General features: G+C 31.2%; 1 protein-coding gene across 1 annotated transcript in view; it reads left to right on the forward strand.

The window, feature by feature from the left end:
* The window catches only part of LOC115874248 (cardioacceleratory peptide receptor-like), a 387,533-nt gene that overhangs the window by 315,710 nt on the left and 48,023 nt on the right, over positions 1 to 23,800 (forward strand). The window contains exons 2-3 of the mRNA XM_030889347.1: positions 15,835 to 15,970; positions 16,926 to 17,029. Of these exons, the coding sequence (XP_030745207.1) occupies positions 15,835 to 15,970; positions 16,926 to 17,029 (240 nt within the window). The remainder of the gene's footprint in view (positions 1 to 15,834; positions 15,971 to 16,925; positions 17,030 to 23,800) is intronic.

The following is a 23,800-nucleotide window of genomic DNA, read 5'->3' on the forward strand; positions in this document are numbered from 1 at the left end:
AAGTTTAAGGTATGAATGGTTGTCGTCTGGGCGCACTCAGTGATGTGTTGTTCTGGTGTTTCCCCATTTTCTCCGTAGAATCTGCATGTGCCGTTGTTTCTTAACTTCAATCTACTAATGTATTCATTGAGGAGACAGTGTCCTGTTAAAAACCCCGTGACAATCCGAAGATTCATAATTATACGTCACATTTTATAACATTCAAGCAAAATTAACAATTCAAAAAAATTAACAAATTAAATTATCAAAATAAAAACACTAAATCACCACAATACACCAAAACACTTTTACTTTTACACTGGACGCGCGTTTCGCTAACCATGTTAGCATCATCAGTAGATGATTATAAACTGAGTTTATAATCATCTGCTGATGATGCTAACATGGTTAAAAAAACTGAGTTTATAATCATCTGCTGATGATGCTAACATGGTTAGCGAAACGCGCGTCCAGTGTAAAAGTAAAAGTGTTTTGGTGTATTGTGGTGATTTAGTGTTTTTATTTTGATAATTTAATTTGTTAATTTTTTTGAATTGTTAATTTTGCTTGAATGTTATAAAATGTGATATGATGATTATAAACTCAGTTTATAATCATCTGCTGATGATGCTAACATGGTTAGCGAAACGCGCGTCCAGTGTAAAAGTAAAAGTGTTTTGGTGTATTGTTGTGATTTAGTGTTTTTATTTTGCTGTTTAACACCAAAGGTTCCAACCCTCAACTGTAATAAATTAAATTATATTTAATTTTATACCATGAAAAACATAGATGTTTTCTAGGCGATGTTTTGGTAGAGGCATGTTTTTATTTAATGTATCAATGTATCAATACGTCACTTTTGTGGAAATACCGTCAATTTTTTATTTTTTATACGTCAGTTTTGTGGAAATACCCAACCTCACCTGATGATGGGGTAGGGCCACGAAACCGGTAGTGAGAGCAGGTTGATCCACATTATGACAAACACAGCGTGGAATTAATTTCTATATTAGCAGTTCAAGGCAAGAAAATCTTATATAATTGTATTAATACAGAGATGTTTCTTTTTGGTATATTTGCATCCCTACTTTTAATTAATATTTCCTGCTGAGCTTTCTTCATTAAAAAACGCTATGAAAAACTCTATAAAAGACTCTATACAAGACTCTATAAAATTTCAATAATACAATTTAATTGATATTTCTTTCATTTTTTAAATAATTTAATAAAAAATAGCACACATTTTTTCACAAATATATGCATTCGCTATTCATTTATCTAGATTCTATTGATTTAAAAATTCCGGTATATTTTTTTGGTTCTTTTAAATAATAAAAAATGGGATACAATTTTCTGTATAAAGACCAAGGTGGTTTATGTATGTCTAGACGTATACGCTTAATAAGTTTTTCTTAATTTACATATATTTGGTCTCTCTTAGAACCTTTACCATAAAAAATCATGTATTAAATTTGCATTTGTAAGTAATGCGTAAACAATTTTGTTTATTAGGCCTGGTTGTTCGATATCTTATTTAAGCCGATATTTTATCACAAAATTTACAACATAAAAGTTTAGTAAATATTCTCTTATATTGATTTTTTATAACAAAGACAAAAATATTAAATAAACGTGCAATATTAATGGCAAATTAAAAATTATACTCATAATTTTATATACCATGGTACTCATTTTCTTGCTAAGATGAAATTATATAAAAGTTCAATTAATATATTTTAAGTAATTATAAATTTAGTTTAAACAGATACTTTTATTCATAATTTTGTTATTGATCATGTTTAAAGTACCTAATATAAATAGTTTTGTCTAGGCACAAGAAAAAAGGCTTATAAATGGGAGGCAGTTTTTTGTATTAGCTGTTATTTTTCTAACAATATCTACGAATACGTATAATAGAAAATTCTGTAATTTGTATTTCATGATGTGACATATGTATTTGAGACTTGAGTATAGCTATTTATAGAGTCGGGTTGCATAAAGAGAGCTTGCCTTTCTTTGAAACAATGAGCTTAACATGAATCTTGTTTTCTAGGATTTTATATACAAAAATACGTTCAGAGCTATTTATAACTATAAATACATATTAAAAAATAAATTTAAACATCTTTAGAATAAAATTAGTTGGGCAATAGCTGATCAAAACATAAATGTATGACAATGATAAAGACTACTTCAAAAGTAATTTTATGAAAAATGAATAAGATGTTTTGTAAGTATTTTTTTATAAAATCTCTCTTATAATAATACCAATGATGCCAACTCCTGGGAAAATTCCCGATTCATGGAAAAATAAATTATTTGTAAAACATAGTTATCGTATATGTATCAGCAAAGTGAGTAAATTCAAACTAGCATTACCACTACAAAATACACATTTTCAGTTGGAATCAGACATTTATTCTTATTTACCACATTCACTTATTATTGTACCTTGTACCTCCTCCCTTCGAATATGTGGTGAATTTTAAATAAGTGCAGATATTCCTAGGGGTGGCATATTTGGTTACCAGGAACACGTCTTTGAGATTTTTGCGCCAAAAAATTTGAAGAGTATATTTCGAAATTTATTTGGAAAATGTTTAAGTTTTCAGTTAAAAACATAACCTCTGTATTGTGCTGGCGACACTATATTGAATTTGAGAACTCGTGGGAATTTTTAGAAAAAAAACGGGAAATTTTGACCGTCTTGTGAGAAATAGAAGAAAGTTGGCAACACTGATTAATACCAAAAATTCATATTAAAATTATCTATTAAAAAATCGGTATAAAAATTATCAAATTGATACAAATTTGTTAATATAGTGAAAATCTAGAGTGTTTTAAATACACAGGGTGGTCCGAACTGTACTCCGGAAACTTCGCCGGCATGTTTTACTGATAAAAAAAACTGTCTTAAAATTCTTAGTTCCAGAGATACAAGGTGTAGTTCAGTCATTGGGGATTTTTGCTTGGAAAAAAGTCCGGAAGTTTTGCAACTTTGTAGGTTTACAGGTTTTGGGGTCCCTAACTAAAATCCATAAAATGCACATTTCCAGACTTGCCGCCGGCGCCGCCATCTTGCCAAGATGGCGCCCAAAATCGGTATTTTATGAATATCTCGAAAACTATGCGTTTTTCGCGAAAATTTGAAGATAGCAAAATTAAAGAGAATAAAATTTCCTATAAAAAAGGTTTTATGAAAATTTTCGCTAAAGTCAGCCGTATAGGCACAAAATCCCTGGAAATTTTACAATTTTGCATAAAATATGATATATTATATATAGTCGATTTTTCGAAATCAAATGTCGATTAGGGTTCACTAAAACTAGTTTTAGTTTAGTTTCTTCAATTTTGTCATGAAACAGGGCGTATTATTAATTCGTTCATTAATTTATGAATAATTTTAATCATTCAAAATGTGTACTTGTTTCCACACCACCCAAAAGGTAAAGTATATGGCGCGTTTTTTTAACGCGGTCTCCCCGGACGCCTACTCCGCTAGGTAAATTAAAAACTTTAACTTATCTGCACAAGCCCGACGGACCTGGCTCATTTTTGTCAAAGTCGATCGTGTCTGCTGTGCTGGGCTCATCAATTCTTTCAACTCTTCATCTTCAGCCGCCAGAGGGATATCTACAGGCAAGTCCAACTACTCTTCATCGGATTCGTCGAGTGACACTTCACGGAAAATCGACTATATATGTATATCATTCTTTACACAAAATTGTAAAATTTCCAGGGATCTTTTGCCTAAACTGTTGACTTTAGCGAAAATTTTCATAGAACCTTTTTTATATTATTCTCTTTAATTGTGCTCTCTTGAGATTTTTGCGAAAAACGCATAGTTTTCGAGATATTTACCAAATACCGATTTTGGGCGCCATCTTGGCAAGATGGCGGCGCCGGCGGCAAATCTGGAAATGTGCATTTTATGGATTTTAGTTAGGGACACCAAAACCTATAAACCTGCAAAGTTTCAAAACTTTCGGACTTTTTTCCAAGCAGGCCCCTTTTTTGATCCCCAATGACTGAACTAGTTTAGAAGTTTCATTTTTATTTCAATTTTTTCCAAATAATTTCTGAAGTAACGTCAATATTTGGATGGAAATTGGTATCTGGGAGTTTTTTGACGTGAGAAATTTGATTTTGATATCAATATGACTTCTATTTGTAGGGGGCGCCACCTACATGTGTTTTAACTGTTTTGAAGAGTAATAACTTTTTATCCATTCCTGTATAAAACTACTGAGTGAAAAATATACATTTCCGTAATTTTCTACTTAAAAAATGTCTCTTGGTAAAAATAACTACGAGCAACCGTTCTCAAGATATTTCGAATTGAAATTATCAATACCTGGCATCATTGACTAAAAATAAACATGTTGAGTAGATAGTTATTTGACTGAAATGAGAAATTTGGGAACTTTTTATTTTTTTTAAACTAATTTAAATTTTAAAATTCTTCTTCGAAAAAAATTATGATAAAACAGTTTCACTTGAAGTTTTGGCACAAAAACATTTCAAATTTATGATTTCAGTCTAATAACTATTTAGTCAACATGTTTAATTTATGTCAATGATGACAGGTATTGGTAATTTCGATTCCAAATATCTCGAGAACCATTACTCGTAGCGATTTTTACCAAGAGACTTTTTTTACGTAAAAAACATCTTAAAAGTATATTCTTTAACTCACTAGTTTTATACAGGTCCGGACGAAAAGTTATTACTCCTCAAACCAGTTAAAAAATATGTAGGTGGCGCCCTCTACAAGTAGGAGTTACATTGACATGCAAATCAAATCAAATTTCTCACGTCAAAAAACTCCCAGACACCAATTTTCATCCAAATATTGACTTTACTAAAAAAGTTATTGGGAAAAAATCAAAATAAAAATGAAATTTCTACACCCTGTATCTCCAAAACTAAGCATTTTAATCTATACATTTATACAAACCCTTTTTACTTATTTGTATCTGTAGAATATGCTGGCGAAGTTTCCGGAATACAGTTCAGACCACCCTGTATATGTGCCTCTCGTTGGGAGATTCTCCACCTAAAAAATGAGATTCATTTTTTGTATCAAAATAGGTAATTTTGAATGATATGACTTTCCCATGTTTTTTTTTATTTATATAATTTAGCCTAGAGAAATGAAGCATTAAAATTAATGTTGCTGTATTTTCACAAAATCGTAAATATTTCAAAATAAGATTAAAGAAAAAAGGTAAGAATAAACTGCGGTAAACCTTAATCAAATTTTCCTTTATTTTAATTGTAGAAACTAAAAATGTAATAATATACAGGTTGTTCCATTTAAAAAAATACAACTTTGTGTCATGGCCGTGTCACGACCTTCAATTTTTACTCCCATCGCGCGTAAAGAAGTTTCACTTCAAAAAGTCAAATCATTTATTCTATACATTGTATAATCAGTATCAAGTATACAAATAATTGTTAATATAGTTAGAATACAGGGTGTTTTATATACAAGGTGGTCCGAATTGTATTCTGGAAACTTCGGCCGCATATTCTGCAGATAAAAATAAATAAAAAAGTTCGTATAAATGTAGGTTCTAAAATGCTTAGTTTTAGAGATACAGGGTGTAGAAGTTTCATTTTTATTTCGATTTTTTCTAAATAATTTCTGAAGTAACGTCAATATTTGGATGAAAATTGGTGTCTGGATGTTTTTTGACATGAGAAATTTGATTTTGATGTCAATATGACTCCTACTAGTAGAGGGCGCCACCTACATGTGTTTTATCTGTTTTGAAGCGTAATAACTTTTTGTCCGTACCTGTATAAAACTACCCAGAGAAAAAATATACATCTCTGTCAAGAACGGTAAACTAATAGGATTGCTCATCCTCATAAGACGTACGTTCGCCTCTTCCCGCGCTTCAGCTGACAGTTGTGACGTCATTGTAGCCCTTGTCAAAGCCTTCGTGGCCTTGTCATGATAGTGTGTATTATTAGTTGCCTATGGTAAACTTATAAAAATAACAGCTGAGAAATTTTGAGTTAGGTAATTATTTTGTCAATTTTAAATGTGAAAAAGGTGTCTTTAAAGTTTTTAGAGCTATAGAGTGTATAAATACGTTCATTTTGTGTTGTGGATTGTGACAAAGTGCATACTAAGTGCCCACGATTTTGTTTATTAATTATTTTAAAGCAAAATATGGAAGTACTCTAAAAAGAATGCTTGCAAAAGGTGATACACTGGGAACTGCTGTTCTTAAAAATGCATTATCCGAGTATTTAATACGATTTATACAGTTAATTTTCTATACTGCATACATATAAGGTGTTTAAATAAATAAACTAAATAATGAACGTTTTGCATTCGGTAACCAATAATGCACGTGTGTGTATTATTGGTTGCCGGATAAGGACTAATGACCATGACAAGGGCTACAATGACGTCACAAAGCGAGTAGTTTTCGCATGCACCTGGCGGGCACTTTTGGCTGAATGAGCAGTCCTATTAGGTTAACTGTTCTTGCATCTCTGTGACTTTTTACGTAAAAAATATCTCTTTGTAAAAATCGCTACGAGCAACCGTTCTTAAGATATTTAGAATGGAAATAGTCAATACCTGTCGTTATTGACGAAAAATAAACACACGTTGAGTAGATAGTTATTATATTTGACTGAAATAATAAATTTGAAAATTTTTATTTTTTTTTAAATTAATCATAAATTTTTCTGCAAAAAATAATGATAACACAGTTTCTGTTGAACTTTTGACACAAAAATACTTCAAATTTATGATTTCAGTTTAATAACTATTTAGTCAACATGTTTAATTAATATCAATGATGACAGGTATTAATAATTTCGATTCCAAATATCTCGAAAACCATTACTCGTAGCGATTTTTACCAAGAGACCTCTTTTACGTAAAAAACGTCGTAAATGTATATTTTTTTACTCAGTAGTTTTATACAGGTACGGACGAAAAGTTATTACTCTTCAAACCGGTTAAAAAATATGTAGGTGGCGCCATCTACTAGTAGGAGTTGATTTTGATGTCAATATGACTCCTACTAAAGTCCCTAGATATATAAAGTACCGCAATTGGTTTGTTCAATGTTATTGGCGGATTTTTGGGGTATTTCTGGGAAAACTGTAGTGGTAGGACTGTTTAAATGTCACATTTGTCTGAATTTGTCATGTCAAATGTTGAGAAGCTGTCAATTTCAGAATAAAAATATTTATCCACATATTTTAAAATAATTATAAAGCCACTAAAATGCTACAAATTTATTAGTTAATAATGTATAGGCGTCGATATCTTTAGTGAAGAAATGTGTATTACAAGAAAAGGCCGCCATTTGATGTGTTTCTAACATCGTCGATATTCAATACACGTTAGGTAGTGGATTGAATTTATTTATGCTCCAGTGAATATTTTTAACAATCTTATTTGTAGTATAACCTACTGGTACATAAAACTTCATTATAGAACAAGACAAGACCACAATAGATCTGAGAAGGTCGCAGTGGGTCAGGCCGAAATCAACCTCTAGAAATCTAATCTAGAACAAGACAAAGACCTTACTTGCAAACTACCATACATATCTTTTAAAAAGGATGCTAAGTGTAAGTGAAATCTCTACGTAATCATTCCCTAAAATGTTTAGTGTAGTTTAGTTTTCAACATTTTGCAGCAAGAAGTTTAGATAAATCTACAATATATTATCATCAGACCAAACGAAGGATAATTATTTAAAAGAATAAGTTATGTTATGATACATATATAGATTTGGATGACATCGCTTCAGGTGGTTTTACCAGTCAGGACTAACAGGGATATTAATCAAAACAATGAAAAAAAGCTCAAATAAATTTGATCCTAATAACAAGAATGTTGTTTATGCATATGCTAACTATATAGTTATTTTCATGGACTTAAATAGATTAGTTTTTATGTATTTATTGATAGTAATTAATATTTTTTGGTTCATATTGTAATTACTAATAGAAAGTAAACAATATAATGTAAGCATGTAAAGTTATATTTAAAAATTTGGTCTTATACTGTCAGTTATAAATAAAAGTGTGTGATTTAAATTTGATTTTTATACATGACATAAAATTGTTAAGATTCATTTGAAGTTTTACATATTGTCGAGGTAAAATTATTCCTACTTAATTTATGTATAACAATAATTACAGTTATTTCAATGTTAAATTTATAGCAGTAAAACTTTTTTATTATAATGATACTTAAACATTATGACACTTGTTGTTTTAAAAATATAACATTAAATTGTAGAGTAAAATATATTTTAATTGTATTATGTGGTATTAACTTGCTTTTATTCAACTAATAATAAATTTGTTGTATAAAAATGACTCCATAACATACAAACCTTAATTATACAGCACACATAAAGAGCTCCTATGCGTTGCAAGCTTCTTTCTAAGTTATTTTTAAATTAAGTGCACAATTACATACCTAAAATGCCGAAACTACCTGAAGTAATACTAATTGAAACAATCTTTCTATCAATATATTAATATATTTCAAAAATAGCAGGTATGTATCATATCAATTTAATTAATACATTTATTTGTTTCAACCATGGTTCAAAATTTTTCTCGTATAAAAGCCGGCCTTCAAATTTAAGTTTGTAGCTTATTCCTAGATTCATTGTTCCAAAGACTTTTGTTAAATCATGCTTATTTGTCAAAAATTAACTACAGCATAACTGGTATAATAGGGAAAGTTTACTTATGGTATAGGTAGCCCGTTCTCATCAACAAACAAAGTTTTTCCAGTTGTTTCGACTGAATTAAGTACTAAAATGCTAAATGTTATTCTAACTTTATTTCTTCTTACCTATTAACTTACTTCTGTTGGCGTACTTTGCGCTAAAAGGTAACATAAAATAAATGCTAATACAACTGAAAAACACTTGTACGGAAACCATTCGTTTATAACCTCTTAACATATATAGGCCTAAAAAATTAAATTTATGAAATTGAATATTAATATACAACCTGATATTACGTTAAAATGAGGGTAAATTGTAGATTCTATTAACGTAATTCTATTAAAATTAATAAATATTTTATTTTACGGCTTGCCTGTCAATGTTGGTCCGCCATATTGGCGCCGGACCGACCAGCTGCTTAAAAAGCCGAAACAGCGAAATGTTGGCCTCCTTTTTAAATTTGCCGCTAGTTTTGGCGCCAATATGGCGGTAATTGCGGTACTTTATATATCTAGGGACTTTAGTAGGAGTCATATTGACATCAAAATCAAATTTCTCATGTCAAAAAACTCTCAGACACTAATTTCATTCAAATATTGACTTTACTTCAGAAATTATTTGAAAAAAATCGAAATAAAAATAAAACTTCTACACCCTGTATCTCCGAAACTAAGCATTTTAGGACATACATTTATACGAACTTTTTTACTTATTTTTATCTGCAGAATATGCTGCCGAAGTTTCCGGAATAAAGTTCGGACCACCCTATATACAGGGTGTTTGGTTTGTGTGTGCAATGTGCCATCTCTCGTGGTGGAGATTCCTTACGTAAAAATCATATTTATTTTTCATATCTACATAGATCCGATTCTGCTTTGTTTCATAGCTACAGGGTGTTAAAGTCTTAACAATCTTTCGATTTATTATAATTTTCTTCCAAGTGCTTTTAGCGATTCGAATAAAATTTGGCGGGTAAAAGTTACTATGGGTGCTGCATATTCTAATCCCAACAAAAGTATCAACATATTCCCCAGGGACGTGCATATAGGTTATCACTGGAATATTTTTTTCTAAAAAAAGCATGTGCGCCACTGACTTTTTTTCCTATTGTTAGCAAAATTGTTAAACAAAAAAGTAAAGGAAAGTAACATTAAATCTTAAGTAATATAAGAGCAACGGCCTAGCTACGTTGATACACCGGTTCCCATTAGAACACCGAAGTTACGCGACGTAAGGCGATACTGGTGGGTGGACGGGTGACCGGTTCGAAACTCTGTATCGTGCCGTTGTCCAATAAAGGCAAAAGTGTAAAATCTATTGATACATACTGCTCATTCACGCCGGTTCGAGGCCGGATGAGATCGGATATCTCGTGAGTAAGAGTTGACTTAGACACTTCCTAAGTCGGTAGGCCATTGACCATGATATGGCCGAGAACCGCGGTTCGGATTCCGCGTAAACAAAGTAGGCCCCGTCCAGATTAGCCCTGGCAGCAAAAAGGAGACGTTAACTGAAATCTTTACTTTAAGTAATATAATGTAAAAATCAATTCACCAATAACATATAAAAACTTCTTTCTGAAACTTCATTTTTGAACTTTGTTAATAATATCAACTTTAAGTATTTATTAAAATATGCTCATGTTTTCTTGAACACCTGACGTGTTCATTTAATAAACTTAAAATGATTTTGAAAAACGTATTTTTAATAGATCATTTTTCAAATATATCATGACAGTAAATTACAAAATATATCCTTCAAAGTTCTTTTTAGTGTCGCTTTGAACTCTAAACGTTCTACTAAATTTTCTGAAATTATTTTCCGTAAAAGATGAAATTTCCTTCTTTGAAACTCGATATCTTGTTTAGAGTTGCTTGAAATTCACCTAGAGGGGTTGAGCTAACATACGTACGGATATACATAACTATATGTTTTTATTCGTTTAAAGAGGAGTTAATACAAGATTTAGTAGAAGGGCTTTTCCAGGATTATATTTCAATATGTTTTATTTACTTATTTTTTGTAAAAGAAACTTCAATAAATATATAGGTATAATATTATGATATGAATTTATAATATATTGTAATATAATATGATATTTTTTTTATTTTATACAACGGTGTTCTATACCCTGCTGGCAAGTGAAACCTTGGGTCGGCGTTTACATGTATAGGAGTGAATCGCTACAAAATGTATGAATTCTACAAAAATCCAAAGTTTTATTTATTACATAACCACTTAATATGACGCCAGATTCCATGCGCTTGGGAAAATACTTGTCTTCTGTCTTTTTTTAGTATATCTTATTTTGCTAAGCGCGTTGGCCGTACTCTTCGTACACACAAAAATCAGCACCCAAGACAAGAAATGCCAGCCCTAGTATAAGAATATACACTAAAGGAATCCAGTAAACTAAAGATGATTAACTAAACGTTTTCCAACCCAGTGTGAGTACATCTCAATCGCAAAACCTCTAACGAGGGGTAGGTAAACAAAAACTAATTTTATTTAAAAAATTGGGGCAACATGTGTCAGTTACTTCCTTGAGTCTGAGTATTTTTGTATGTAGTGTATTTGATCCAAGTACACTTTAACCTAGTCAACCAGGCTTTAGAAAAAAAACTAAAAAGTAAACAACATACCGTACGATCGAAAAAACGGCGTCCAGTTGGCTTAGAAATGACGATCAGTGACATTCCCCATATAATTTTACATACAAAATGACAGCGATCTTTATTTCATTTTATATAATACGGTATTGGTATATTTACAGTTTCATTGACGAAATGTGCAGCATTTCTTAGTAATAACAATACGATCTAACTATTTATTTCTTGTCAGTATAAATATAGTAGTTTAATTTATATGTATTATATGCTCTACTGGAGTGGGCGGATCCACGGAGGGGGTTTCGGGGCCTCAAGCCCCCTCCTTTTTGAGTTCAGTCAAGTAATACGATAATTTATTTTGTCACAAACGACTCTGGGGTATGTACTTTGAGTAAAGTTTTGAATGGATCCTCTGCTCTACTGTACAAAGTATAATTTCTCACTTATCTTAATTTGTTAATATCTGATAAGCACTTATTTTTTGATCTAAATCAATACATATTTAAATCTTCACTACATGTTATGTATTTACAAAACTAAAATAAAAGATTTAATGAAAATAAGTTAATTAAAATTAAAATTTATAATTTTAATAGTCTTCCCTACATATTATCTTCTTTTGAAATTAGTATTTAATAATTTGCATCTGTAATTTCATGTATATGTAATATTGATAGTTTGCTCTATATTTTTTTGTAGTTATACAAAATATAAAATTTTTAAAAATTGTAATAAAATGATTAATTATAGGATTTTTTTACAAAAGAAGTCAAGTAATTTTAAAGTAAGACGGAAATGTATGTAATTTTCACACCCAAATGCAAAGTTATTGTTCACGCATCTCATTATTCTTTCTTTTTTTAGTTTTCTTTCTTTTTTTAGTTCTCTTTTCGTTCAATTTCGCAACAGTTATAGAAAAATTCGAACGAATAGATTGTTTTCCATATTCGAACCGTGCTATTTGAGATTTAAACTCGACGTTTCTCCCACGTGTTCCTCTACTTTCCTTATGCTGAAGAAGCCCTTCAGAAAAGTGGGCGAAACATAGAATTTCAATCTCAGTATGACACGGAGCAAATCCGGGAAACAATTTTTCTATAGACTGAAGCCGTAAAAACTTACGTTCTCGCAGTTTCTTTAAAATAAATAGTATTATTACAAAAAGGACAAATTCAAATAAATGTTGATGTTTCTTTGAATGGCAGGAAGCTTAAGGCACAACAGGTGTTGTTTGATATAGTATTAACCAAAGTTATTCATTTGTGATTGCTTTTAAAAAATAGCAGTAGTTTTTGTATAAAAATTACTGATTTTACGTTTTGCTAAATAAAATTATTTGATTATACAGGGTGTTTCAAAAAACATGTGCCGTCTCTCGTGGGGAGATTCCTCATGTAAAAATAAGATTTATTTTTCATATCAACATAGGTTCGATTCTGCTTTGTTTCGTAGCTACAGGGTGTTAAAGTCTTAATATTTTCTTTGATTTATTATAATTTTCTTCCAAGTACTTTTAGCATTTTGAATGAAATTTTGATGGTAAAAGTAACTATAAATGCGTCGTATTTTAAAGCTAAAAAAGTGTCGACATATTCACCAGGGACGTGCATATGGGTTATCACTGGAATATTTTTCTAAAAAAAGCATGTACGCCACTGACCTTTTTTCTCTTGTTAGCAAAACAGTGTAAGCAGTTTAATGCCGATTAAAAGTTGTCTCTTGATATTTTGCCGATTTCGGCCTCCTTGATGAGATAAACGCAATTTTATTAATTTGCCTTGATCCAAGTCTAATATACCCCGCTGGCAAGCAAACCTTTGGGTCGGCGTTTGCATGTATAGGAGTGGGTCGTTATGGCAATCTAGTAAGTCGGAGTAAGCAAAAATACGAAGTATTTATTGCATAACTACTTAATCTGACACTAGATTCCATTAGCTTGGGAAAATACTCGCCTTCTGTCTTTATTCAGTATATCTTATTTTACTAAGCATGTTGACCGTACACATGAAAACCGGCACCCAAGACCAGAAATGCCGACCTTTAGTATAGCAACCCTTAAAAAAATTAAAATCATTAACTTGCGAAAGTTTTATTTAACTGCTCATTGATTCTCATCAAAAAATATGAAAAAAAGTTCCTATAAACATGGGTATGGAAATGCATAGTTTTAGAGTTACAGGATGTTAAAACTTTTTAAAATTAGGTTTTTTGTAATTATCTTAAATGCTATTATTTTTTTATATGAAATTGCTGTTGTAAATGTTGAACTAATAGTAATAATACCTAATAATATTTAATAATAAATTAGGTAAAATATATAATTATTTGTTAATTTTGATTTTATTTCATTTATTGTGATTAATAAAATTGCGTTTATCTCATCAAGGAGGTCAAATTGGAATTGGGATCAAGAAATAACTTTTAATTGGCATTAAACGGCCTACATAATTTTGATATCAAAAGAAAAAAAGTCAGTGGCGCACGTTTTTTTCTTGAAAAATATTCCAGTGATAACCCATATGTACGTCCCTGATGAATTTATTGAAACTTTTTTAGCATTAAAATATGTAACACTCATAGTAATTTTTACCCCCAAAATTTCATTCAAATCGCTAAAAGTACTTAGTACAACGACAACGATATTAGACTTCCTCGCATTAATGAGCCATCCTGTATATGGATTAATTTACTTTTCTTTTTTTGAAAATCTTTATTTTATTAAATGATGTATTCGTGTATATCTAAGATCCATAATTTATGAAATACTAGATTAGAAAAATAAGTGGTAATCAGATACTAACAAATTATGAATAGTGGGAAATTATACTTCCTACAGTAGAGTACATAAATACAATATGATCGAAAAAAAAGGCGTCAGGGATGGCTATCATTTTATATGTAAAATTATATGGGGAATGTCACCGATCGTGATTTCCAAGCCAACTGGACGACTTTCTTCGATCATACGGTATAAATTATGTTATAAATACTATATTTATAGCAATATGAAAATAAATAATTAAATTGTATTGTGTTACTGAGAACCGCTGCACATGTCGCAACTGCAACAGAAAATTAAAAAACAAATATTATGTTAAAATATGTCTTTACCTATATGGCGGATTCATCTCTCCAAAAAAATCATAAAGTTTAGGTTTAACGCATTTTAACAGAACGTCAACGGTTTCTTGTAGACGTATTTGTTTTAAAAAAGTAAAGGGTTCTCGAATAGTAAAATTTAAATATTTTAAATAGTTTTTTTTTCTTTATTCTTTGTATTTTTTTTTGCTTCCGACGACGGATATTTTATTTTGTAGATTTTCTTGCAGTGCAGTGGCGAAATACCCATAAAGGATTTTTTTCGAGAAATATTATGTTGTTTACTTTTTAGTTTTTTTTTTGATAATAGTATAATTATATCACACCGGTATTTTCATTATTATAATATGATCTTTGTTTCTCTGTAAATATACGTTTATAATATTCTGTTTTTAATTCTTTATAGTACAAAACATATATCATAAAAATTATACACTGTGTTCCATACAAAAATACACACCATATAAATTTCATATGCCAGGAGAGATGATCAAATAAGAGAGAAGTTACGCCTTATTGAACCCTGCAATGTCACATTTCGACGATGTTTCAAAATCTAAAAAATACGATTTTGGGAAAACCCGAGGTATCACACTTAAATAGTTGATTGAAAGAATTGGGAAGATACGCAACCTAATGAGAGAATTTGCGACAAGGCTGGTTTGATTTCCTCTTACGTCGCAAGTGCTATACGGTGAAGACACCAATCGATCTGCGGTCAACACTTATTTTCTCTAATTCGGCCAGTGAAGGCATATGAAGACGGTGTGAAACTGAAAGCGACAGTGTTGCCATATTAAAATGTGTATACAATAGATTGCTTGAATAGCAATCAAACAATAGACTAGCTTTAAACAGTAATCTTCTTCTTACAGTGCCATACTCTATATAGAGCGTCGGCTTCCTCACGCATGTATGTACTTGTGATGTGTCATCAGTGTTTCACAAGTACACGGGACCTACAGTATATTGCCGAATCCGAACGGCACTATTTGAGAGGCTGGACAAGGCAAATATACTCAAGGTGGTTTGCCATTGCCTTCCTTGAGGTGGCGGCTCGTTGGTCGCTCTATTTAAATAAATAAATATTTTTATTTAAATAAATAAAGCGACCGTACTGGCTGGGGATCGAACCCAGTACCTTCCGCTCCGCAGATCGACACACTATAACCTATAACGCTGGAGCTAGGGCCGGCCACTAAACAGTAATAACTTGTTTAATTTAAATGAAACGCCCTGTATATTTTCCAAAACATTTTTTTTAACAATTTTCTATTAACTTTATTCCCTTTTATATGTTATGTACGTGATAAATTTAAATTTTGTTAATTTCTAATTTGGGACATTGATATTACGAAACAGGCTGCCAATAAATAATTAAATGGACGTTGTTACCGCATTTTAACGTTGAGTGTCTTTTACAGGTGGAGCATTTCACAGTATTATGGATCCTCTTCATAATAATAGTAATTGGAAATAGCGGTGTTCTATACTCCCACTTCATTGGACGACCAAGGAAAAGTCGAATGAAGTTTTTTATTGCTCATTTGGCATTTGCAGGTAATTTGTAAATTATCGTGTTTAATTTCGCTTTTACTTATAGCATTTGATTTAGAGATATATCATTCCACTGTATTAAAGATTTTAATAATCCATTTTTTTATGTTTTTGTCAGAGTTTTTATTTTTTTTAAATTCATATTTGGGAAAACTAAATATTTCGACGACATGGCATTACCCCGAATCGAATACTGCAAACAGTATTCAAAAAAATAAAAGAACGCCCACCATCAGATAATAAATAATACGTTTCTTCTAAAAACAGCATATGACCGTTGATAGACAGACCTATAGTTCAGATCAAATAAACTTTTAGTCACGTGATTAAACTTGACCGGCACAGCGTTGCCCACTTTTACATATTTTCTTTTAATCATAATATTTTAGGAAACAAAAATAAATTCATTATAAATATATAAACAGTTATTATTTACATCAACAAAACTTACCTTCTTAACAGCACTTAAGGAACATAAAGGGCCATTACTACCGCTTTCCCGTTCAAAATATTCTAATAAAGTTGCGATGAGTTTTTTACGGCTATTAAGCTATCTTGTACACTTCGCACTAAAAGAGATTCTAAAAAGAACAGTGTTCGACTGCATGGTCTGCTAGTAAACATTTTTAAGCTCAAAATCACAACAAAATTAATTTAAACCAAAAACTCGTAATACAAAACTAAAGTGTCAAAACGAATGACAATGTCAGGAAATAAATAAATAGATGTGGCAACTTGATATTTCTTACAGGAGAACTACCACCTGAATCCCTAGCGGGAAATTTGAATTCCTCTTAGTCAGCCCGGCGCCGAATATGTCCATGGTTAGCAACAATGAATTTAAAAATGGCGCCCTTGATTACGTAACTAAAAGTTTAATTGGTATTAATTATAGTTATATTTCACTGAACGACATAAAAATACTATAATGAAATAAATATTTCTCATTGTTTTTCAGATCTCTCAGTTGGACTGATTAGTGTATTAACAGATATTATTTGGCGTATGACAGTTACCTGGTATGCTGGTGATGCTTCTTGTAAATTTATTAAATTTGCCCAGGTAAGATTCTCATTATTAAATTTCGTACATTTTAATATAAGTTAATATGGTGATACAAGATACAAGTTTCTTTTAACCAGATCTACCACTCCTTAAAGCCCTTGCACTTATGTCTGGGAGACTCCGTATAAAGTAGAAAAAAAAATAGAAAGCTTTTACAGCTATTAATAATTTAACTAGCTTTTTTCCGCGACTTCGTTCGCGTTGCATCTCGAATCGTTTATGCATTGATTTAAATTATTGTTTACCTTTTAATGGATACAGCTAGTGAGCCTTAAAAATGCACTATTTAAACTATGATTTTAACAGTTTTAGAGCTACTCATATTTCATATAAAAGTTTCCAATTGTCCATTTTCTGGGTATTATACAGAGCGAGTCTTGAATAAGTGCAAATATTTTCAGGGCTTGTTGATCTTGTTAAAAAAACATATGTATTTTCTTTTTACCGTTTTTCAAACAATTCCAAAGTAACCGAGTTATACTTTAAAAGTTTCCAAAAAAATATTTTTTGCTTAAATTTTGAGAACCACTGGTTCTTTTTGGGTTTTTCTGTCTGATAAATTTTATCTACTACCTATGTTGCCATATTATCAAGAAATTATGGTTTTTAACTAAAAACTAAATAAAATTCCAAAAAATTTTTCAAAAAAGCATTTCCGTGAAAAGATTGTATTATTAGGGTGATAATCCTGTTTATGGGGTCAAAGTATACTACCGCTAAAAATGTTTTCACTTATTTAAGACTCGCCCTGTATATCTTTTCAGAAAAACCGATTTTGTTATTTTTGTCTTATTATACATTTTTTACTTAAAATTTATAAAGAGCCGTCAATAGGCCAATTTCGAGAGCATTTTTCCTCTATTTAAATATTATTATCCGAAAATTTAAAAACCGTTTTTTATTTCTTTATCCCCTGTATATGATTTTATGACACTTTGTATACTAAACATAAAACTTTTAATAATTAAAAGTTTTTATATATGTGTCTAATTATTAGACCCGTGTGAAATACATAATCTTAATAATTAATTTAGAAGTTATCGAAATCGAAGTATTTCAAAGAAGTTTTTCAATTTTGGCCCCAAAATGATTTTAAAATCTTGCTTTTTAACACTTTTTTTTCAAATTTTTCTGGAGGGTGAATGGCGCTCTTCCGTGGTGGTTTTTTTATTTCTTAATTATGTATAGGGTGTTTTAGAACTCGAACCAAAGTCGAAATCTTTTAAAATCTGAAAAAAGGGAATCTCTAGAAAGAAAATAATAAAAAAAGAAAATAATAAATAGTGAAATGACTATTTATCCTCTATGGGTAGAATTATATATATATATATATATATATATATATATATATATATATATATATATATATATATATATATATATATATATATATATATATATATATATATATATATATATATATATATATATATATATATATATATATATATATATATATATATATATATATATATATATGGTCCCATATAAACTGTATTACTAAAATAAAAAGCTTTGACATATAAAGTTTTCAATTGAATATTTGAAATTTTCAATTGTCGCTTTTCTTGATATACTTCCCTGATTTATTTTTATTTTTCATGAGCATTAATACTCTCTTTATATTTTTTATTCCTAGAAGGATGGTTTGAAAAAGAAATATTTCATTCATATTATTGAGGTCATTAAATAAACCCTTGTATAAAATTTTATACTTCTAGATGTTATAGTAATACATTTTCGTAGAGCAAACTTTCATTCCCTATTCTACTCCCCAAGGGTATGAATTTTATAAATTCACTATGGCCAAATAATTAACTCATGTCTTTTAAATCATCCTGTGTACAAATTTTTATGTGAATAATCCAGAGATCACGAAAAAAAAAGGTTCATATAAAATTCAATAATCACTAATGTCATTTAAACGAACCTTTGTGCTAATATTTATGTATCTAAAGCTGACGGTATAACTGACCCCTAAAATATCTAAAATCTTGATATACAGGGTGGCGCCTCTCATACGCCGCGGAAGTTCCAAGGAGAACGGTAGTTTATATCGAAATGAAATTATGACAGCATTTGTAGGTTAATTGAAAGCATTTTACAAAAATATATAGAATTATACAGGGTGTCCCAAAAAAGAGTTACACATCAAAGTTGTGTTTTTTCTAATGGAACACCCTATATATTATTTGATTTTCGGATTCTAGGGAAAAAATAAATGTGAGTTTTATTAAAGAAGCATATACCTTAAATCTAAGGTTTCTGATATATTTCACATTTTGTGAAAATGAAGAGTAAATTTTAAATGTCGATAATAGCTACCTAAATTTTAGTTGGCTTTGTATAGCCTGATATTTAATTACAATAACCATTGTATGTTAAACCAAATTAAAATTTGACCCGAGAAGTTATACCGGGTGTGACAAAACTAATATGGAACATTAGTCACTTTTAAAAGCAAGTTACTCCTTTATTTTAAATGGAACACCCAGTATATTTTTCCGGTGTCCAATGGGGAATTTATATATCTTCAAAATATTATTAAGGTTGCCTACCCCTCAGACATAGATTTTCCCAGATATTTTAATTTTCATGATTTTGCGTCAGTAAATCTTTAAATAAAGATTGTAATGTAATTGTAAATCTTTAAATAAATTTGAAAATATCTAGGTGGCTGCGTGATATACCTTTTGTTAATTTAACAAAAATTAAAGATTGTAGAGTAAACTACTCAAAGGTAATAAAAAGATATCCGTTTAAAACATACTTTAATTATTACAGAATTAAAACTAGATATAAACCTATAATTATGCGACAAAAATTAGCTAGATGAAATCAAATGCTCAAAATGCTTCCTTTCCTGTTAACTGCATAAAATAATTGTCTTTTCAAAAGGATCTTTTGATTTTAAAGGGCATGTGTGGAGTTCTACCTCGAAAAGCAGCTACAATAATTTCTCTCATATTGTCGACAATAGTTGTCGAGTTTTATAAACACTGTCTTTAACATATCCCCATAAAAACACACAGACTAGATAAAATCAGGAGCATTTAAGTATTCTTTTAATTGGTGAATGCACACTGCATTCACCAACTAATAGAATCATATCAATTATCTCTGATGTAGGATAAGTTTGCATTTTCAGCAAATGTCTGAGAATTTTTTTTTGTTCTAACTGACACAAAATGATAACTAGTTGTTAAAGTTGGACTAATTTCACAGCTATGTTGAAGTAACGTCAGACATAATCACCAGTCACTTAGATTTTATCAATAAATAAAAATCTACTCACATCAAATCAAGTAAATGAAAATATCTAGGAAAATTTTTGTTTGAGAGGTAGGCAACCTTAATAGTATTTTGAAGAGGCATGAATTTTCCATTGAATATCGGAATAATATACTGGGTGTTCCATTTAAAATAAAAAAGTAACACCCTTTTAAAGGCGACCAATGTTCAATATTAATTTTGTCACACACTGTATAACATTTTGGATCAAGTTTTAATTTGATTTAAAGTACAAGAGTTACTTTAACGACATATTAGACTATACGGGGTAAATTCCAATTTAGGTAGCTTTTATCGTAATTTAAAAATTGTTCTTTATTTCTAGAAAATGTTAAATATGTCAAAAACCTTACATTTCAGTCATATACTTCTCTTATAAAACTCACCTTTATTTTTATCTTGGAATCCAAAAATCCATTAATATATAGGGTGTTCCATTATAAAAAACACAACTTTGATATGTAACTTTTTTTGGGGACACCCTGTAGAAGTCTCTATATTTTTAGAAAGTGCTCTGAATTACCTGTATAATAGTATAGTCCATCCTGTATAATCTCACTGACATATCACACCATTGAGAATGACAAATCATTTATTTCTGGAGGTATTGTGTGTAGGTGTTTTTCAGGTATGTTCTAGTATTTAGTCGTTTTACACAAAGAAATAGCCATTAAACAATATAAAAATACTTCATAACAAATCTAGACATATATACCTTTCATTTAAAAAAAGAATCATCAAGATTGGAGAAGCGGTTTCGGCGGGATGGATGTAACAAAAAAACCCTTTGACCTTTTATATATGTATGGATGGATGGATTTTTTTTAATTTTTTCAGTTATTCAAAAGCGATATAACTTGTAAAAATTTGGAAAAGAATTCTAATCTCAATGGAATTAAGCCAATCGCATTGTTTATAATCAAGTTGAAGTGTCCAGTATCGAAAAGAGTCCCATTTAATTTTATTCCCGACACAAGAAATTCAAATACAGTCAAACATATTTGCTGTTGCGAAGTAATCAAATTGTCAATGGAAGAGGTCAGACCCCCCAAACAGCTCCCAGCTGTGACATTTTAAAAGGAGAGCGTTTTATTTGCTTTGTGCATCGTATGCAAGAGTAAATTGAATTAAGAATTCAATGGCGTAAAACATGTATTGTCGAGATTTGGTAATGGATATTGTTTAGAGATTTTAGCTTTTGTCTGTTTCTGGAAATTGAACAAGTTCTAAAAGGGACTGAAAAAGGAAAAATCAACTATATCAGTAGTTGTATAGCGGGGGGGGGGGGGTAATCACAGCGACCTTATAGATATAGTATGTCCCCCTTTCTTGAGTTATAACTCATCATACAGTCTCTCGACAAAAGCCAGTATCTATGACGTTCTTACAGATGTTAGTTCTTCATCTCCAATATCAGTCGTACCAAAGTTTATGGTACGAATGGTTGTCGTCTTGGTGCACTCGGTGGTGAGATGTTCTAGTGTTTCCGCATTTCACCCACATAATCTGCATTTGCCGTTGTTTCTTAGCTTTGATATACTGAGCTGTTTAGCAAGACAGTGTCTAAAAACCCCGTGACAATCCGAAGGTTGTTCTTACTTAAATCAAGAAAAATCTTTGATTTTTCTCGGTAGTAAGTTCTGAGAAATTTATACTTTCCAGTGCCTTGAAAGACCGTTGGAGGATACTCATTCCAAGTTACGGATGGAGTCTTCCAGATTCTTGAGTTCCACTTTTAGACCATATCAGTATACTTCCATCTCAATGGAAGTAGGAGGAGCCTTTTAGTGAAGATTGATAAAGCGATTATAATATACGTATAAAACTAATATTTTCATATATAATTCCAACACCTTTGTGGCCTATGTTCAGTTTTGCAGAAGATCTGCAAAATAACTGAACATAGTATTATAATATTATACAGGGTCCGGTAATAGTGCGTCGGACATCTGTAGCTCCTAGAATAAAAAACTTGGGAATTTTATTTAAGTACAAACCTGGAGTATGTACTAGGATGTATTTCAGGAAAATATTTTAACTTCTACAGGTTGGCTCAAAAAAGTGTGTGTGGATCGGGCTTTCACACATTGTCAGAAATTTGTTCGGTACTCTGAACTTTTTTATAATTACCCAAAGTGCATCTCTGTTGACAGAGTCGAAGGCTTTTGTTAGGTCGATTAATGCAACATAAAGTTTAGACTGCTGCTCTTTTACTTTTTCCTGTAGTTGGCGGATGGAGAATATAAAATCGACGTTGCCGCGGTTGGTACCAAAAAACCCCTTTGCGATTCTGGCAGGATTTTTTCTATATGTGGATGCAGGCGGTTTGACATAATTTTTGCAAGAATTGTTCCTCCGATAACCAGTAGTGAAATTCCCCGGTAGTTGCCCCAGTCTGATGCACTTCCTTTGTTCTTAAATATATTCACTATATTCGAGTTGCAAAAATCGTGAGGTACCTCTCCGCTTTCCCATATGACACCGAAGAGAGCCTTAATTTCCGCCGGAGAATCGCGTCACAGCCAGCTGATTTGTTGTTTTTAAGCTGTTTTATAGAGGCTTTTATTTCCTGTCTTGTTATGGGGATATCTAATACATCGAGGCTGTTATACTGAGGTATTGTGTTTAGTGCTTCCATATTGAGGTTGTTTTCTTGATTAAGGATATGGCTGTAATGTTCTTTCCAGCGGTTTCTGATTTGCTCTTCCTCTTTTAGAAGTTCGCCATTTTGTGCCATGATTGGGCAGCTTACCTTCTTGGTTAGGTTGTAAGAAGTATACGGCTCATACTTCTTTTACAGCCTCGAAGAATATACGATAGTCGTGATGCGTGGCGTACTCTTCAATCTGATTAGCTTTTTGTGACAACCAGTTATCCTTTAGTTGGCGTGCGTTTCTTCGAAGCACGTTGTTGGCTGCTTTAAAATTGTCTACCAGCCTTGGATTTTGTGGATTTGCAGTGACTCCTTGATGTGCTCTCTGCTTTTGTTCTAACAAAGCCTGTATATGCGGTTGATTTTTGTTACCCCAGTCTGGCTGTTTCTTTTTGTTGGACTTTCCCAGTACTGCTTCGCTGGTTTTATGAATCGCATCCCTTAAATGCGTCCAGCCTTGTTCAGCTTCCAAGATTGAGATTGAAGTTATCGATGGAAGTGATCCTTTGACGGCTTCCCGGGGGGCGTCGGCAGTATCGTTGTTCTCTAGACCCCGTACGTTAAATCTGATCATGTTGTTTTGCTTTTTACAGTGTGGATGTTTGGGTTTTAACTGGATTTTCATTTTTGAAATTAAAATTCGGCGTTTATTCTGGCTTTTGTGGGGCCAGAGACATCTTTTAGATGCGATCTTCAAACGATTACGTGGTCCAATTGATGCCAGTGGTCTGATCTGGGATGTTTCCAGGTACCTTTAAACTTGTCCTTCAAACATGAACTGAAGACAACTAAGGTTAATACCTTAATTCTATAAATTCAGACAA

This window comes from Sitophilus oryzae, unplaced genomic scaffold, assembly GCF_002938485.1.
Source record: "Sitophilus oryzae breed Bouriz unplaced genomic scaffold, Soryzae_2.0 scaffold_125_pilon_pilon, whole genome shotgun sequence".
In the NCBI taxonomy this organism is placed as follows: domain Eukaryota; kingdom Metazoa; phylum Arthropoda; class Insecta; order Coleoptera; family Curculionidae; genus Sitophilus; species Sitophilus oryzae.